Source organism: Phyllobates terribilis, unplaced genomic scaffold (assembly GCF_046119375.1).
Source record: "Phyllobates terribilis strain yellow unplaced genomic scaffold, ASM4611937v1 Scaffold_4__5_contigs__length_816908805, whole genome shotgun sequence".
Taxonomy (NCBI): domain Eukaryota; kingdom Metazoa; phylum Chordata; class Amphibia; order Anura; family Dendrobatidae; genus Phyllobates; species Phyllobates terribilis.
Window position 1 is genome coordinate 215,130,775 of NW_027362764.1, and position 17,313 is coordinate 215,148,087.

Consider the following 17,313-nt stretch of genomic DNA (forward strand, 5'->3'; position numbering starts at 1 on the left):
AATAGTTAATAAATAATATTTCCCACATGTCTACTTTACATAAGCATAATTTTGGAACCAACATTTTTTTTCATTAGGAAGTTATAAGGGTTAAAAGTTGACCAGCGATTTCTCATTTTTCCAAGAAAATTTACAAAACCATTATTTTAGTGACCACATCACATTTGAAGTCACTTTGAGGCGTCTTTATGACAGAAAATACCCAAAAGTGACACCATTCTAAAAACTGAACCCATCAAGGTGCTCAAAACCACATTCAAGAAGTTTATTAACCCTTCAAGTGCTTCACAGGAATTTTTGGAATGTTGAAGGAAAAAATAAACATTTGACTTTTTTTAAAAAAATGTTACTTTAAAACCATTTTTTTTACTTTCACAAAAGTAACAGGAGAAAATGGTCCCCAAAATTTGTTGTGCAGTTTCTCTTGAGCACACCAATACCCAATATGTGGGGAAAAAACACTGTTTGGGCGTACGGCAGGGTTCGGAAGGGAATGAGCGCCATTTGACTTTTTGAATGTAAAATTTACTAGCATAATTAACGGACGCCATGTCGTGTTTGGAGGGCCGCTTATGTACCTAAACAGTGGAAATCCCCCACAAGTGACACCATTTTGGAAGATAGACCCCTCAGGGAACTTATCTAGATGTGTGGTAAGCACTTTGTACCCCCAATTGCTTCATAGAAGTTTACAACATTGAGCCGTGAAAATAAAAAAAGAAATTTTTTTTTCCCGCAAGAATGTTTTTTAGCACAAAATTTTGCATTTTCACAAGGGTAACAGGAGAAAATGGACCCCAAAATTTGTTGTGCAATTTCTCTTGAGTATGCAGATACCCCGTATGAGGTCAAAAACTTCTTTTGAGGCATAGTGCAAAGCTCAGAAGGGAAGAAGCACCATATTGGAGTTCAGATTTTGTTGGACTGGTTTGAGGGTGCCATGTCACATTGGTAGAGCCCCTGAGGTGACAGATCAGCTGAACCCCCCCATAAGTGACCTCATTTTACAAACTACACCTCTCAATGAATTAATCTAGGGGTGCAGTGATCATATTGACACCACAGGTGTGTCACATAATTTTATGCCATTGGGCAGTGAAGAAAAAAAATCACATTTTTACCACGAAAAAAATTTTTAGCCCCAGATTTTACATTTTCACACTGGGAAATGGGTAAAAATGGCATCAAAATTTGTCCCACAATTTCTGCTGAATGTAGAAATACCCCATATGTGGCTGTACAGTACTGCTTAGCCACACGGCGAGACTTGGGAGGGACGGAGCGCAGATTTTCCTAGAATAGTTTATATACAGAGAACCTACATGCTAGAAGAGCAGAATCCCCCTCAAGTGACCCCATTTTGGAAATTATACCCCTTTGTGACACAGGTATAGTGACAATTTTGACTCCATGGGTGTTGTCCAGAAACAAGCAGCAGTGGATGTTGCTAAGTGAAGCTTGAAAACTGCCATTGTAGTTACCAGTACGCTGTAGTGACCAGTACGCTGTAGTGACCAGTACATTATGCCCAGCTCATTCTTCTGGAGACATGCACCCATAAATTAGGAAGGCTCTCATTGCTACAGGAATGCCAAACATGTGGATTCTAACTGCGGTTTAGACACACACTGGAGCGCAGAATGGATGGGGGACATTTGGATTTGGGAGCACAGAATTCACTGGATTTCTTTTAGAGGGCGAGGAGCCATTTAGTTTTTCCAGAGCCTTTGTGCTACCAGTAATGTGGAAGCCCCTATATTTTTGTTAACAGATGACGGACCTGAGTGGGGGCTTTTTTTGTGAATGGAGTTGAAGCTTTTATTGGCAACATTTTACATAACATTTTCAATCACGTTTTTCCTGCACTCTACACTGAGCACTTATATCTGAGTTTCCATCTAAATCTCCGAGTAATGTGATTTAGATGAAATCCCCAAGGGATCCATTCACTATAATGAGACAGCAGAGTTAGTCTGGACTCCGTCTGGCCTCTGTTCAGCATCATCCTTCTTTTCAGAAGTGCACAGAACTGTGGCCGACGGCACTTTTATACACGCCTAATAAAAAGATAGACACCGTGGGATCACAGGTCCTATGACGTCCACAGTGCCTCCTTCTGCCTCATTACAGGGAATCGTCACATATTTCAGAGATTTACACGGAAACCCCGGTATAAGTGCTCAGCGCAGAACGCCAGATAAATGTGAGCCGAGTCTTACTGCAATCTTTGGGAGGCACAAAGAACCAATCAACAGCATGTGATGAATTGGTTTTATACATTTTTTAAGCCTTTCCTCGTGCATTATAAGTGATTAGATGACTTTTTTCTTCAGGTCGGTGCGATTACAGCGATACCAGATTCATATCGGGATTTTATGATTGGCTGCTGTCACACACTAAAAGACGCTTTTTATTGTAAAAACAAGTTTTTGCATTGCCATATTTTGAGAGCTATAATTTTTCTATATTTTGGCTGACAGAGTCATATAAGGTCTTGTTTTTTGTGGGACAAGTTGACATATTTATTGGTACTATTTTCGGGCACGTGACATTTTTTGATCGCTTTCTATTACGGTTTTTGCGAGGCAGAATGATCAGGAATTGTTTTTTGGGTATTTTTTTATGCTGTTCCTTGTGTTGTAAAATTGATAAGGCAGATTTATTCTTTGAGTCAGAGCGATTACAGCGAAACCACATTTAGATTTTTTTTATGTTTTGGCGCTTTTAAACAATAAAAACTATTTTATAGAAAAGATAATTATTTTGGCATCGTTTTATTCTGAAAGCTGTAACTTTTTTATTTTTCTGCTGACAGAGCTGTATGGCAGCTTGTTTTTTGCGGGACAAGATGACGTTTTCAGTGGTACCATATTTATTTACAGGCGTCTTTTTACTGTCGCATTTTATTCCCCTTTTTGTTTGGCGGTATGATGATAAAGCATCGTTTTTTGCCTTGTTTTTTCGGTGTTCACTGAAGGGGTTAATTAGTGGGACAGTTTTATTCTTTTTTTCCCCCCAGATAAATATATTTATTGGATTAATATTTTTTTCTTTTTTTCCTTTATTTTGTGATTTTTTAAAAAAAAAATATTTTTATAATTTTTATTAAATGTTTTATTACTCTTTTACATTGTCCCAGGGTGGGAGATCATTATCAAACTGGCAGATCGCTGATCTGAAGCTCTGCAGGGCATATGCACTGCAGAGCATCAGATCAGCGTCTCACAGGCAGGAAGGTGGCGTCTCAGCTCTGTGGAGGTGCTGGTGCCCTATCTGACTGGCGAGCCCCAAAAGGTTTACTATGACCTGGCCTTACAGGATGCCCAGGAATATTTAAAGTTATAAACTGAGAAATTGGCACGTGCTGGAGTGACTATGTCAGTCAGAGCTCAAAGGGTTCACCACTGGGCGTATTATGATGATAAACCCCCTCACTCCCAAATAATCGACCTTCTGCATCTGGCCCACTTCAGCCCAGATGGTTGAGTGGGTTGTCATGGACAGATTTGACAGATTTGTGAACTCCCTTCCTAGGCCTGTGCAGACCTGGGTTGTCCAGGGAGAACCCTGGAATGCAGACAAACTGGTTGGCTTAGTGGAGAGGTACCAGGTGGTCAAGAGGTCCCTAAGGAAGCCGAGTGTAGTTGCACCCCTGTACTGAGGTACCTAGAAGGAGCCTGAACCTCTAAAGAGGGGTATTAGAGCCACAACTAGGGGGAGTCCAAGGTCCCAAGGGCTTACTGAGGGGTTACCAAAGGCTGCCGGTAAAGACTTGCTTTGCTGGAGGTGTCATGGTCCTGGCCACATAGCCGCCAATTGTCCTATTTCCTCTGAACAAATAGAGTGCACCATAGGGAGGCGGTGCTCATACTATGCCTACCCCGCCTGCAATGTGGACTATCAGCCCGGTGAGGGGCCACAGTCATGTCCCGTGACCATAAATGGGGTATTGGTGTCGGGACTTTTGGACTCAGGGAGTTTGGTGACTCTAGTAAGTGCCACACTCCCCCACCAGTTGATCCCTGGGAAACACGTGTATCCACAGAGACGCCAAGGACTACCTCGTCACCCAAGTGACTATAAAAATAAACCGTGGTACTGAGTCCTTTTTACACCCAGTCATAATCGGGCGGGACTTCAGGCTGTTCTGAGACTTGTGGGAAAAAGCGGAGTGCCCCCTAACTCAGACCAGAGCCAGTTAATCCATGAAGAATCCCCATTACAGTCAGAGGCAGATGAGTTTCCCCTGTGTGTACTTGCTGGTGACGAGGACGAGACAGGGACCCATGAGAATGAGATTCCTGAACTGAGGGTTTCTGGGGGGAATTTTGGTACTGCACAAATGCAGAATCTTACATTGAAAGGTGCTTTTGACAATGTGACTGTAATAAATGGGGTTGCTCAAGAGCCGGCGACTGACACCAGGTTCCCATATTTCACCTTAAATGAGGAGCTTCTTTATCGGGTCACTAAACCAAGAGGGGAAGTAATAGAGCAATTGTTGGTGCCAGGTCCCTATAGACGTAGGGTATTAGATTTGGCCCATTCGCATGTCTTAGGCGGGCATCTAGGGGTAGACAAAACCCAAGAGCAGGTCCTGCAGAGGTTCTACTGGCCTAGGCATCATTGAGACATTGATAATTTCTGCCGGTCTTGCCCTACTTGTCAGCTAACAACTCCTGTGTCCCACTTCCGGAGTCCTCCGGGCCTGTTACCCAGTTGACCAAATTGCCATGGACTTTGTAGGGCCCTTAGTTAAGTCCGCCAGGGGTCACCAATACATCCTAGTGGTGCTGGACTACGCAACATGGTACCCCAAGGTGGCACCGTTGAGAAACTCCTCTGCCAGGAGTATAGCCCGAGAACTGGTAAATAACTTCTCCCGGACAGGCCTACCAAAGGAGATCCTGACAGACTAGGGAACTCCTTTCATGTTGAAAGTGATGAGGGAATTGTGTAAGGCTCTCCAGATTACACAACTCAGGATGTCAGTGTACCATCCGCAGACGGACGGCCTGGTGGAGAGGTTCAATAAGATCCTAAAGTCCATGCTAAAAAGGTCATGGAGAAGGATGGCTGAGACTGGGATTGCCTAGTTCCCTACCTGCTATTCTTCATTAGAGAAGTCCCACAGGCCTCTATGGTGTTCTCACCCTTCGAGTTGCTATATGAACAGCACCCTCAGGGACTATTGGACATTGGAAAGAGACCTGTGAAGCCAAGGTAACACCCCACCGAGTGTCATCGAGCATGTGGCCCAAATGCAAGACCGGATTGTGAGAGTGATGCCAATTGTAAGGGAAAGCCTCCTACAAGCACAAGAGACCCAGGCAAGGGTCTACAATCAGTTGGCGAGACTGAGACAGTTCAGCTCTGGAGACCGGGTGTTGGTGTTGATCCCAAGGGAGGAGAGTAAATTCCTGGCCAAGTGGCAAGGGCCATATGAAGTGGTCGAAAAGTTGAGTGACGTCAACTACAAGGTCCACCAACCAGGAAGAAGAAAGCCGTATCAGGTGTACCACGTTAACCTGCCCAAACCTTGGCGAGACAGGGAGCCGGTGGAAGCTATGTGCCTGGGGGCCAATCCTGAAACCTGAGTCGAGGATGTCACAGTGGCAGACACACTGTCACCGGCCCAGAAGCAACAGTGCTGAGAGCTGCTTCAGCGGAACCAGGACCTGTTTTCAGAGCTGCCAGGTTGTACGCAGGTGGTTGAGCATGAAATCTTGATAGAGCCGCATTTGAGGGTGAACCAAAGGCCGTATCGGATTCCTGAAGCCTGCTGCGAAGTGATCTCCAAATAGGTGAGGAGAATATTGAGCATGGGCGTCATTGAGGAGTCAAAGAGCGGCTGGTCCAGCCCCATTGTCCTGGTGCTGAAGCCGGATGGAGAATGGCGATTTTGTAATAACTACAGGAAGCTGAATGAGGTGTCAAATTTCGACACGTATCCGATGCCCCACGTCGATGAGCTTATTGAGAGGCTAGGGTCAGCCAGATATATCACCACACTGGACCTAACGAAAGGGTACTAGCAGATTCTCCTGTACCCAAGTGCCAAGGAGAAGATGGCCTTCTGTACTCCTGATGGGTGCTTTCAGTACACCAGGATGTCGTTCGGTCTGCAGTGAGCCCCAGCTACTTTCCAGAGGGCCATGGACCGGATCCTGGTCTCTCACAAAAAGTACACCGCAGCTTAACTGGATGACATTGTAATATTCAGCCCGGAATGGGGAAGTCATTTACAGAAGGTCCAGGCGGTACTGGATGCGCTAAGGAAGGCAGGGTTTACGATAAACCCAAAGAGGTGCGCCATTGGGAAAGAAGAGGCAAAATACTTGGGCTACATCGTTGGAAGGGTCGAAATAAAGCAGCAAGTAAATAAGGTGGAGGCTATCCGAAATTGTCCTCAACCGAACTCCAAGAAGCAAGTTCGGGCATTTCTAGGAATTGTGGGATATTATCGGCGATTTATCCCAAATTTCGCCAGGATAGCTGCCTCCTTGACTGATCTTCTTAAGACATGAAGACATCGATGGCCAAGTGGTCCCCTGAAGCGGAGATGGCCAGTCTTAGTAGTGCCTGAATTCACTAAGGAGTTCGTGGTTCAGACTGACGCCTCTGAGGTCGAATTGAGAACTGTGTTGTCCCAGGAAATAGATGGGGGACGAACATCCAGTCCTATCCCTGAGTAGGAAACTCTCCTCCTGTGAAAAGAACTATGCCATTGTAGAGAAGGAGTGCTTGGCCATCAAATGGGCAATTGAGACACTAAGATGCAACCTGTTAGGCTGAAAGTTCAGGCTAGTATCCGATTATACACCCCTGAGAAGGATGAGGGAAAGGAGGGGGAAGAATGCCTGGGTGACTACGTGGTTTCTAGCCCTTCAGGACATTAATTTTCACGTGGAGCACAGGCCTGAGAAACTGCAAATGTGGTACCAATATTCAAAAAGGGGTCTAAAAGTGACCCTGGGAACTATAGACCAGTCAGCTTAACGTCTGTTGTGGGTAAATTGTTTGAAGGATTTCTTAGAGATGCTATTGTAGAATATCTTAATGATAATAACTGTCTAACTCCATATCAACATGGATTCATGAGGGATCGCTCCTGCCAAACAAACCTGATGGCCTTCTACGAGGAGGTGAGCTTACAGCTGGACCGGGGAGAGTCAGTGGATGTTGTATATCTTGACTTCTCCAAAGCATTTGATACCGTGCCACACAAAAGGTTGGTATATAAAATGAGAATGCTTGGTCTGGGGGATAATGTGTGCAAGTGGGTAAATAGCTGGCTGAGTGATAGAAAGCAGAGGGTGGTTATCAGTGGTGTAAGCTCAGGGTGTGTCAGGGTTACTAGCGGGGTGCCTCAAGGGTCTGTCTTGGGCCCTATATTATTTAATATATTTATTAATGATCTAGTGGAAGGGTTGCATAGTAAAATAGCAATATTTGCAGATGATACTAAACTTTGTAAAGTAGTTAATACAGATGAGGATAGGGCACAGCTACAGGAGGATTTAGATAAATTGGGGAGTTGGGCCAAAAAATGGCAAATGGGGTTCAATGCCGATAAATGTAAGGTCATGCACATGGGAAAGAAAAACAGCAGTCACCCATACATATTAAATGGGAAACCGTTGGGGAAATCTGACATGGAGAAGGACCTTGGCGTCTTGGTTAATAGCAAATTAAATTGGAGTGCCCAGTGTCAGGCAGCAGCTGCGAAGGCAAATAGAGTCATGGCATGCATCAAAAGAGGAATAGGGGCATATGATGAGAACATTGTTCTTCCTCTGTATAAAGCGCTGGTAAGGCCGCACTTAGAATATTGTGCACAGTTCTGGGCTCCGGTGCTCAGGAAAGACATATTGGAGCTAGAGAGGGTACAAAGGAGGGCGACTAAGGTAATAAAGGGAATGGAGGGACTAGAATACCCAGAGAGGTTGTCAAAATTAGGCCTATTTACGTTGGAAAAGAGAAGGCTTAGGGGAGACCTCATAAACATGTATAAAAACATCATGGGGCAGTACAGAGATCTCTCCCATGACCTGTTTATACCAAGGATGGTGACAAAGACGAGGGGGCACACTATGCGTCTGGAGGAAAGGAGGTTCCTGCACCAGCATAGAAGGGGATTCTTTACGGTCAGAGCCGTGAGACTCTGGAACTCTCTGGGAGAGGAAGTGGTGATGTCCAACTCACTTAATGAGTTCAAGAGAGGCCTGGACGCCTTTCTTGAGAACAATAAAATTACATCTTATGCTTAGTGATAGTTAATTAATCCAGGGATTTAATCTGACTGCCAGATTGGAGTCGGGAAGTGAATTTTTCCTCAATGATGTAAATTGGCCTATACCGCATGTTTTTTTTTTTGCCTTCCCCTGGATCAACGCTGCGGAATACCTGCAGTGCACAAGAAATAGGCTGAACTCGATGGACGCTTGTCTTTTTTCGGCCTTATAAACTATGTAACTATGTAACTATGTACATAATAATGCCGATGCCCTGTCCAGACTTCCCTGTTTAGCGAGTGAAGGTGCCAAAAGCCCTGTCTTTGAGCAGGGGAGGGGGATATGTGACAAAGTCACTGGTAAAGTATTAGAGGGGAGATATGTTTCCCTGAACCTATTAGCTTTATTAGCTTCAGTGAATTAAAACTGTTATGTTTCCTCCAGCATGTTATGTACAAGGAGGGGTTAAGTCACCATTTGTAAAGGGCGTGTTTTTATGAGAACAACCAAGAGTAGGCATGAGGTTGTTCTCTATATCTCCACCTCAGGGTGTGGTCTGGGGTTTAAATACTCGGCCTGCTGAGGCATTAAGTGTTCAGTGTCTGGAGAAGCTAGCTCCAGAGAGGAACTTGTGTGTTCTGTGCTATTCTGAACCCTGTGTTTGCTGGACTTTGAGCGGGTGGATCACCACTACCACAAGGACTGTGTTTGGTATCACCACTTTGTTTTGTTTTTCCTGTTTTTGAGCCAATCTACCACACTATCTATCTCAGATAGTGCAACCTTTCAGTTTAGATTGATACGTATAGTAAGAACTAATAATGGTAAATACCTCATTTCCATCAAGACCTGGCTCACCCTTAAAACCATTTATTCCAATCTCTCCAGCATCCCCCTATAATTAAAATATAAAAATATATATATAAAAATAAATTACATTATTGTAACATTGGATATAGTAATTTTAATAACTATTATCAAATGTAGACAAATGTTCTTACAGTGCATCCATTTTCTCCAGTCATGCCTTCGTGTCCAGATGGTCCTAGGGGTCCATCTTTACCCTACAAAACAAATCATAATTTACTAAATAAAACATTGACTACAACTCTTTCTTTGGTTATTCTGATATGGGTGACTGTGATGCTGCCTTTGGGTCATGTCACGCTTGCTGTGGTAATGTTTCTGGTATGTGTAGATGTAATATTGTTGCAGTCCCCTAAGTAATTGATGAGTGCCTCTTGAGTTGTGCTGCACGTCTATGCATGTTAATAATATTGAGAAGCTTACTGTCAGTATAAGCAGTCATAGTGATGGGATACTAGAGAGTGTCCATGTGTCACAGCTTCAATCTAAACCAGAGAGGACAACATCGCATTGTAATCGTCATGATCATTACCTTCTCACCTCGTGATCCTCGATTTCCAGGCGGACCTCTCAAACCTTGTTCTCCTTTTGCTCCCTGGAAATACCGTAAATTGTATTTGTAATGCTTTGATGTCTCCTTGAAGCGGTTGTCCATCTTTGTGGATATTTTTTTTTTTTTTACTTAAATGCATGCAATTGTGGAAACCCCCTTTAACAGTTATGTAAAGTCTTACATCTTCTGTAAAATACTACAGTCGACAATCATTTTACATTAGTTCCTGTTTAGATGTGGGGAATTGGTTGACTTCCAATGTGGTTTCTACACTGACAATCTATGACATAATAAGGTGCAATAAATATGAATTGTGTTTTTAAAACCCCTTCGCATGTAACAGATTTTTCTGCTGTGGATTTTAGGGCATGCTCTAGATTTTCAATCCGCAGTAAGCCTCGAGCAAAGGATAATATCCGTGGCAGATCTACAGCTTTTACTTTTCTGTCTGAATATGACCATAGGGAAAGACATCAAATGTGTAAAATAAAAGGTCTACATAAAATGTTACTGTTATACACAAAAAAAAGCTAATTTGTGTATTCATCCAACCTTTTTTCCTGTAGTGCCACTCTTGCCAAGGTCACCCTGTGAAGGAAAAGTATTCAATAAAAATTGGAATATTTCAAATTGAATGATTGAGAAGTTAAAGAGAATGAAGCCACAATAATGATTTGACGGTAAGTAGTCTATTATGTATTTGTGATTGCTTTCAACTTACAAGGATTTCAATGACAATATCCATAACACTGGTGAAATAAAATCACTAACTAAAGAATGTTTGACAATTATGGAGATTCTACAACATCTCTATGTATTCTTAATTGTTTCCCATCATACATTTTATTGTTGTAGGGTATATAAAGAAATGTGCACAGGGCGCTGATTTAACTTACATGTGATGGAATAAGTCCAGAAAACTTACCTCATCACCTCGTTCTCCCTTGTTTCCCTTCAGGCCCAAAGGTCCTTGTGTTCCCTAAAGGTTATATGGAAAAGATAAATTGCACCATGTTTTTCCACACTTTCTCATGTAATTTTTATCCTCTAACAGGCTCTTTAAGGCATCAGTGATTTTTCTCAAAAAACCAAGCCAAGTTTCATCCTCGTTTTGGATCAGATTTTCATGAGTGTTTGATCAGTGTGTCAGTTTTTACCATTATTCTTTTTCTTGTTTGCAAAAAATAAGTACTGATTGTAATTTTCAAAACTTCTCCTAGCAAATGTTCAGTGAAAATAGGAAAGCTCATGGATGGTATCTGAATGCTGTTCAATTTTTTCACGAATCTATAGACTTGAATTGGTGAGTTTGATCCGAGACTCAGATCAAAATAGAACATACCTCCATCATTTCGTGTGGAATGCTTGGTCCACAAAAATACATCAACAAATACATCAACTCTCATACGTGAAAAACTGACTTCTGAATGAATCTTAAGGGTATATGAACATGACATCTGTTCCAGGAAAGCAAACCCCCCAATTATTTCAAGAGGAAGATGCTTCAAGAAATGGCAGCTTTTTTTAGATTTTATTTGGTTGTTTCCTGAGCGCTATTTCAATATTTTGGACCACCAGCGGGGTTTTTAAGCACTTTTTCAGCATTTTTGTGACATCTTTTTCCTGACATTTTTTGGAGGTTATTTACTCCATTCAACAATGAAGGAACTGCTAGCAGGTTTTTCAAGCAAAAAAATGGCAAAATGCTCAGAAAAAACACCCAGGTGTCTTCTGGGCATCAATTGAGGCTTCTCATTGACTTCTATTATAAAGTATAGAGTGTCTTCAGATCAGAAAACATCTGATGAATGGTCAGCTCACTTTTTTTAATCACGTGGCATAATCTGCCTGAAAAAGACGTTATGTGCTCATACCCTAGAGCAGGGGTCCTCAAACTACGGCCCGCGGGCCACATGCGGCCCGCGGAGGACTTTTATCCGGCCCGCCGGGCTGTGGGCAGAGGAGAGTGGTGTCAGCGCCCGCCCTTCCCCCCGCTTTCTCAGAGCCCCGGCAGCCCGATACTTACCTCTCCACGTGCCTTCGCAGATCCGCTGTCTTCCTGGTCTGCGCTCCCTGTGACGTCTCAGGTCAGAGGGTGCGGTGACGTCTTTCCACCGCGCCCTCCCCTGAGCCATCACAGGCAGCGCAGAGAGGGACAACGCCGGAGAAGCTGGACTCCGGACCTGAGCAGCGGCAGCAGGCAAGGAGGTAGGTGAGTATTGTTTTTTTTAATGTATGGAGGCATGGGACATAATATTAGGGGTGACATCCTGAATGTGGCATTATATGGGGGGGGGGGGTGGCATCCTGAATGGGCCATTATATGGGGGGGTGACATCCTGAATGGGGCATTATATGGGGGGGGTGACATCCTGAATGGGGCATTATATGGGGGGGGTGACATCCTGCATGGGGCATTATATGGGGGGGTGACATCCTGCATGGGGCATTATATGGGGGGGTGACATCCTGCATGGGGCATTATATGTGAGGGTGACATCCTGCATGGGGCATTATATGGGGGTGGGTGACATCCTGTATGGGGCATTATAGGAGGGGGGGTGACATCCTGAATGGGGCATTATATGGGGGGTGACATCCAGCATGGGGCATTATATGGGGGGGTGACATCCTGAATGGGGCATTATATGGGGGGGTGACATGCTGCATGGGGCATTATATGGGGGGTGACATCCAGCATGGGGCATTATATGGGGGGGTGACATCCTGAATGGGGCATTATAAAGACAGGGGAGTGATATCCTGCATTTGTCATTATATGGGGGGGGGTGACATCCTGAATGGGGCATTATATGGGGGGGGGTGACATCCTGAATGGGGCATTATAAAGACAGGGGAGTGATATCTTGCACGGGGCATTGTATGGTGGGAGAAAGGGAAATCCTGCATGGGGCATAATAAGGGGGGAACAGCCTGCATAGGGCATTATAAGGGGGAAACAGCCTGTCTATTGAGGACATTTACCTGCCTATTGGGGACATTTATCTGCCTATTGGGGACATTTACCTGCCTATTGGGGATATTTACCTGCCTATTGGGGACCTATGCTGCCTATTTGGGACATTTACCTGCCTATTTGGGACATTTACCTGCCTATTGGGGACCTATGCTGCCTATTGGGAACATTTACCTGCCTATTGGGGATCTATGCTGCCTATTGGGTACATTTACCTGCCTATTGGGGACCTATGCTGCCTATTGGGTACATTTACCTGCCTATTGGGGACCTATGCTGCCTATTGGGTACATTTACCTGCCTATTGGGGACCTATGCTGCCTATTGGGTACATTTACCTGCCTATTGGGGACCTATGCTGCCTATTGGATACATTTACCTGCCTATTGGGGACCTATGCTGCCTATTGGGGACCTATGCTGCCTATTGGGTACATTTACCTGCCTATTAGGGACCTATGCTGCCTATTGGGTACATTTACCTGCCTATTGGGGACCTATGCTGCCTATTGGGGACCTATGCTGCCTATTGGGTACATTTACCTGCCTATTGGGAACCTATGCTGCCTATTGGGGATATTTACCTGCCTATTGGGGACATTTACCTGCCTATTGGGGACATTTACCTGCCTATTGAGGACCTATGCTGCCTATTGGGTACAGTTACCTACCTATTGAAATACCGGTTGATTTAACTTTACTTGTTCTTCATTTTAAATATTGTATTTGTTCCTGTATTGTTTTTTTTACTACAAAATAAGATATGTGCAGTGTGCATAGTAATTTGTTCATAGTTTTTTTTAAAAACTATATTCCGGCCCTCCAATGGTCTGAGGGACCGTGAACTGGCCCCCTGTTTAAAAAGTTTGAGGACCCCTGCCCTAGAGTTACCACTATCTTGTGTCATGGGAAAAATAATTGTTTATAATCAAGTTTTTACACTGTGCAAACAAATAGTGAAATTATCTAAATAACCAGACACTGAGGTACAAAGGTGTTACATTTTAATGGGGTTATCCACTAGTAGGACAACCCCTTCTCAATCTGAATATTTGGCGCCGATAAAACAAAAACACTTATACTCACCTCCTGTGCCGGCACCATTCAAGCAGGGGTGTCAACACTCGCGCCCAATCAGTGCTGGCATGATTATCCCCACCTTTGTACAAATCGAATACCATGAGAAAGTCAGTGAGCAGCAGCCGTCACTTCTTATTGATGTCCGATTTGTCCAAAGGCGGGGACAGTGACGCCAGCGCTGATTGGATACGAGTGCCGACACCGCTGGAATGGCGCCGGCACGGGAGGTGAGTATGAGTGGGGTGAGTATAAGTGCTTTTATTTTATCTGTGCCAAACATTCAGATCAAGAATGGGTTGTCCTAGTAGTGGACAACCCCTTTAATGACACTATAAAATGCAGAGAATTGTTGAATTCCTTCCATTAATTTTTTGGTAGAAAATAGAATAAAATTGTAATTCCACCATTGTTTTTTAGAAAATAACACTGCAAGGAAAATATTTAAAAAATGCGACGTGAACATACACTTAGGATTTTATATACTGCAGACCTGGGACCCTTATTATATCCCAGCTGCCATAAAATCTCATTAGTGCATTGCAATCGAGTCATGGAGGTGCAGAATGCACTTATAGGCCATGGCCCCACTATCAGTATTTGGTCAGTATTTTTTCTCAGGAGTGGGAGCCAAAACCAGGAGTGGGTGGTAAATGCAGAATTGGTGACTTGTTCCTATTATACCTTTTCTCTGATTGTTCCTCACCTGGTTTTGGCTCCCACTCCTGAGAAAAAATACTGACCGAAATAAAAATTATTATTATTATTATTTATATTGTCCACATCTGTGGCGTAACTAGAGTCTGTGTCACAATGCGGTCTGGCTGAATTACTAAAAGTGTGTCTTCTGAGAGAAAATGAACATATCTTCCCACAACAATCTTTTAGTTATGGGGCGGTGCAAGTGCACTGCAGACCTGGCTGTCAATCAAAGTGTCGGGGTGTGCTTACAGCCGCCACTGGTTTTATAGTGAGCAGGGTTGTGAGGGGTGACTATAGCTGCTCCATGGACCACCCCAATGACTGAAAGGTGATGGCTCATGGGAGAAAATAAGTTCCTTTTCTCCCAATAGCTGCTCTTTTTAGTAAGGGAGCCTGGCAACATGGTAATGCTATTTACCTGCAGAACCTTCTATCTACAGGTACTGTAAATAGCATTTCTAAGCTGACAGGTTCCCTTTTACTAGATCCACTGACATTTAATACATCCTTACTAGTGTTGAGCGAACATGTTCGACACTGCTCGGTACTCGCCTGAGCATCACGCTATTCGGGATGTTGGGCGAGCACCGAGCATTTCCGGGTTACTCGAGCGGGAGCTCGGGTCTCCGCCCTGCATGATTGGCGCTCTTTACAGAGCCAATGAACATGCAGGGATTGGCAGCCAGTCACTGTAATGCTGCAGCCATGTTGGTTGTGGGCATTACAGTGATTGGCTGGCCGCACAGCGTCACCTCGAGTATTTAAAACGGGGCGCCGCCATCTTGGACACAGTCGCTCCGGATTAGACAGTGTAGGGACAGCGCTGCTGATTTAGGGAGAGATATAAACTGCGAAATAGTTAGTGTAGGGTCTGTAAAGGCTGCCAGAACAAACAAACAGTCCTTTTCAGGACTAATATCCATCCCAGATACCAGGCAGGCAGGTTGTATAGGAGACACATTGGTTATACCAGCAAACGCTGCATTACAGTCCTGTGTGCTCCTGTTGCTGAAATTGCTGGACTTAGCACCAGGTGTCGGGGGCCAGGAAAAATCCTTTTTTTTTCATCTAAATCCTCCTTTTTTTCCCTCCTTCACACTGTACAAATACCCGTCTTATTAACCTTTTGGTGTGTCCCCCCCCCCCCCAAAAAAAAGCGTGACTCTGATTTTTCAGACACAAATATAACTGTTGAAAATAGTCTGGTGTAGGCTAGAGAAACAGAAGTGTTGTTTTGCACTTCCACGGTTCAAACCTCTGTATTCTCCATTTTGGGCCATTTGTATCTAAAAAAAAAAACTGTTTGAGTGTGTCGCTCACTGTTCAGCCGCAAATATCTCTATTTAAAAAAGTGTGGTATACCCCAGTAAACAATAACTGTGGTTTTGCCATCCCACGGTAAAAAATCTCTATTATTCAGGTTTTGGTATTTTTTTCCGTAAAGAAAAACAGTAGTGTCTCCTGACTGTTGTGACACAAAAATATATCTGTTGAAAATAGTCTTGTGTACGCCCAACATCCCAGTGTGGTTTCGCAGTTCCACGGGTCAAATCGCTGTACTATCCAGTTTTGGGCCTTTGGTATCTAAAAAAAAAGCAGCTTGAGTGTGTCGCTCACTATTCAGCCTCAAATATCTATTTAAAAAAGTGTGGTATACCCCAGTAAACAATAACTGTGGTTTTGCCATCCCACGGTAAAAAATCTCTATTATTCAGCTTTTGGTAGTTTTTTCCGTAAAGAAAAACAGTAGTGTCTCCTGACTGTTGTGACACAAAAATATGTCTGTTGAAAATAGTCTTGTGTAGGCCCGACATCCCAGTGTGGTTTCGCAGTTCCACGGGTCAAATCGCTGTACTATCCAGTTTTGGGCCTTTGGTATCTAAAAAAAAAGCAGCTTGAGTGTGTCGCTCACTGTTCAGCCGCAAATATCTCTATTTAAAAAAGTGTGGTATACCCCAGTAAACAATAACTGTGGTTTTGCCATCCCACGGTAAAAAATCTCTATTATTCAGCCTTTGGTAGTTTTTTCCGTAAAGAAAAACAGTAGTGTCTCCTGACTGTTGTGACACAAAAATATATCTGTTGAAAATAGTCTTGTGTAGGCCCGACATCCCAGTGTGGTTTCGCAGTTCCACAGGTCAAATCGCTGTACTATCCAGTTTTGGGCCTTTGGTATCTAAAAAAAAAGCAGTTTGAGTGTGTCGCTCACTGTTCAGCCGCAAATATCTCTATTTAAAAAGTGTGGTATACCCCAGTAAACAATAACTGTGGTTTTGCCATCCCACGGTAAAAAATCTCTATTATTCAGCTTTTGGTAGTTTTTTCCGTAAAGAAAAACAGTAGTGTCTCCTGACTGTTGTGACACAAAAATATATCTGTTGAAAATAGTCTTGTGTAGGCCTGACATCCCAGTGTGGTTTCGCAGTTCCACGGGTAAAATCGCTGTACTATCCAGTTTTGGGCCTTTGGTATCTAAAAAAAAAAGCAGTTTGAGTGTGTCGCTCACTGTTCAGCCGCAAATATCTCTATTTAAAAAAGTGTGGTATACTCCAGTAAACAATAACTGTGGTTTTCCTCTTCCACGGTTCTAATCTACTCTTTATTACCCTTTTTCCATTGATAGTGCAAGTGTAAGCTATTTTACTTCATTTACAATGGGCAAGGCGCGTGGCAAGGGACGTGGAAGTGGACGTTCTGGTGATGGTTCGTGCAGAGGACGGGGCCGTGGCCAAGGTGAAAATGTGCCACAACCAACAGCCACATCTTCTCGCTCCCACTTCTTGACCGAATTACTAGGGAAGCACAGAACAACACCAGTATTGAGAACTGATCAGTGTGAACAGGTTATTAATTGGATAGCAGATAATACTTCCAGTTACCTGGGCACCACCACCTCCGGTCTGT

At 43.7% G+C, this 17,313-nt stretch overlaps 1 protein-coding gene across 1 annotated transcript in view; it reads right to left on the reverse strand.

Annotated features, from left to right (window-relative positions):
• The window catches only part of LOC141264639 (uncharacterized), a 98,168-nt gene that overhangs the window by 71,326 nt on the left and 9,529 nt on the right, over positions 1–17,313 (reverse strand). Inside the window, exons 4-8 of the mRNA XM_073676912.1 lie at positions 10,580–10,633; positions 10,207–10,242; positions 9,634–9,696; positions 9,236–9,298; positions 9,067–9,129 (exon numbers count right to left, since the gene is read on the reverse strand). Coding sequence (XP_073533013.1) covers positions 9,067–9,129; positions 9,236–9,298; positions 9,634–9,696; positions 10,207–10,242; positions 10,580–10,633 — 279 coding nt within the window. The remainder of the gene's footprint in view (positions 1–9,066; positions 9,130–9,235; positions 9,299–9,633; positions 9,697–10,206; positions 10,243–10,579; positions 10,634–17,313) is intronic.